General features: G+C 57.2%; 1 protein-coding gene across 1 annotated transcript in view; it reads right to left on the bottom strand.

The window, feature by feature from the left end:
• Positions 1-214: 214 nt before the first annotated feature.
• Positions 215-1,269, bottom strand: part of LOC104468346 (whirlin-like) — a 3,578-nt gene continuing 2,523 nt past the window's right edge. The window contains exons 3-4 of the mRNA XM_010082445.1: positions 1,102-1,224; positions 215-428 (exon numbers count right to left, since the gene is read on the bottom strand). Of these exons, the coding sequence (XP_010080747.1) occupies positions 246-428; positions 1,102-1,224 (306 nt within the window). The 3' untranslated portion in view covers positions 215-245. The remainder of the gene's footprint in view (positions 429-1,101; positions 1,225-1,269) is intronic.

Below are 1,269 nucleotides of genomic sequence, written 5' to 3'. Positions count from 1 at the left end.
AGAGGTCAGGGATGGAGATTTTTAGGGATGTGCATTGATTTCTGCCCGTTCTCAGCCTGCCCTACCCAGGCAGTGGGGTTCTGCGGGGGGCAAGGGGACATTTGGGGACAAGATGGGGGTGTCTGCATGTGCGGGTGGTGCAGCGGGCGAGGGCTGTGTGAGATGGGATGCTGCTTTCACACCTCGGTGCTGCCTTTCATCCCCGTTCGGGTGCTCCCCATCCCACCCAAAACCCATTCAGGTTCCTAAAGGGCGACGTTGAATTCTGTGACCAAGAAATCAATGTAGTCCTTCTCCTTCAACTTAAAGGCTTCAGCGATGATACGGGCGGCTTCCCGATGCTCTTTGCCTCGTAGCCCCGTGCCGTTCACTTCCAAAATGACGTGGCCCACCTTCAGCTTCCCGCAGTTGTGTGCCGAGCCTCCGCGCTGTGGGAGAGAGGTGGTCAGCTCCTGTTCCCACCCCCTCAACCCAGGACCGAAATACAGGCGGTTTTGGGAAAACGGGAAATATTTCACATTTTGGAAAGAGGTGAATTTGGCTTCCCTCCTGCCTGCTCTCAGCTGATGGTGTAGTGCCAGCAGGGATGGCCAAGAATAACTGAGGTGCAGTCAGCTCTGCCTTTCTTTTGCTGTAAATTATTTGAATTTTGCCCCAAGTAAACAGCAGAGGAAAGGGTGCAGGCAGATAGCTCCTGAGGGCTCAATTCCCCAGCTATCATCCACCATTCCCCTTCCCCAATCCTCTATCTGAGCAGAAAAAGGGACTTTCCAGACATTTGGAGACACCAGCCAGGCTTGCAGGGCTGCCCAGACCCCCTCCAAAATGTCTGCAGCAAATCCTTGGCTCCCAGGACATGCTTTATGGTCTGGGATCATCCATGGGACACGAACTATAATCCTCAGCCACCCCGGCCCACAGCAGAATGATGCCTCTGATGTCCATGGAGATGCAGGGCTATGGAGGGGGAAAGCCCATCTCCAAAATCCCCCCTGGGGCAGGGCTGCCACCACACTCTGTCTGCAGCTGAGGGGCTTTCCTGACGTCCAGGGAAAAGTTTGGGATGTGCACTGAGTTCTTCCCGTTCTCAGCCCGCCCTACCTGGATGGTGACGATGCGGGGCAGTGGCTGCCGCGTGTTGGCTCCACCCTCGATGGCGATCCCCAGGGTGGGTGCGCTCTTGGACACTCGGATCAGACACGACGTGGGCTCCAGGAGCCCCGGCTGTGGGGAGAGACGGCAGCGCCGCCGAGGAACGCCGGCACTGGC

This window comes from Pterocles gutturalis, unplaced genomic scaffold (genome assembly GCF_000699245.1).
Source record: "Pterocles gutturalis isolate BGI_N339 unplaced genomic scaffold, ASM69924v1 scaffold25636, whole genome shotgun sequence".
In the NCBI taxonomy this organism is placed as follows: Eukaryota; Metazoa; Chordata; class Aves; order Pterocliformes; family Pteroclidae; genus Pterocles; species Pterocles gutturalis.
This window is presented reverse-complemented; position numbering and strand designations above follow the sequence as displayed.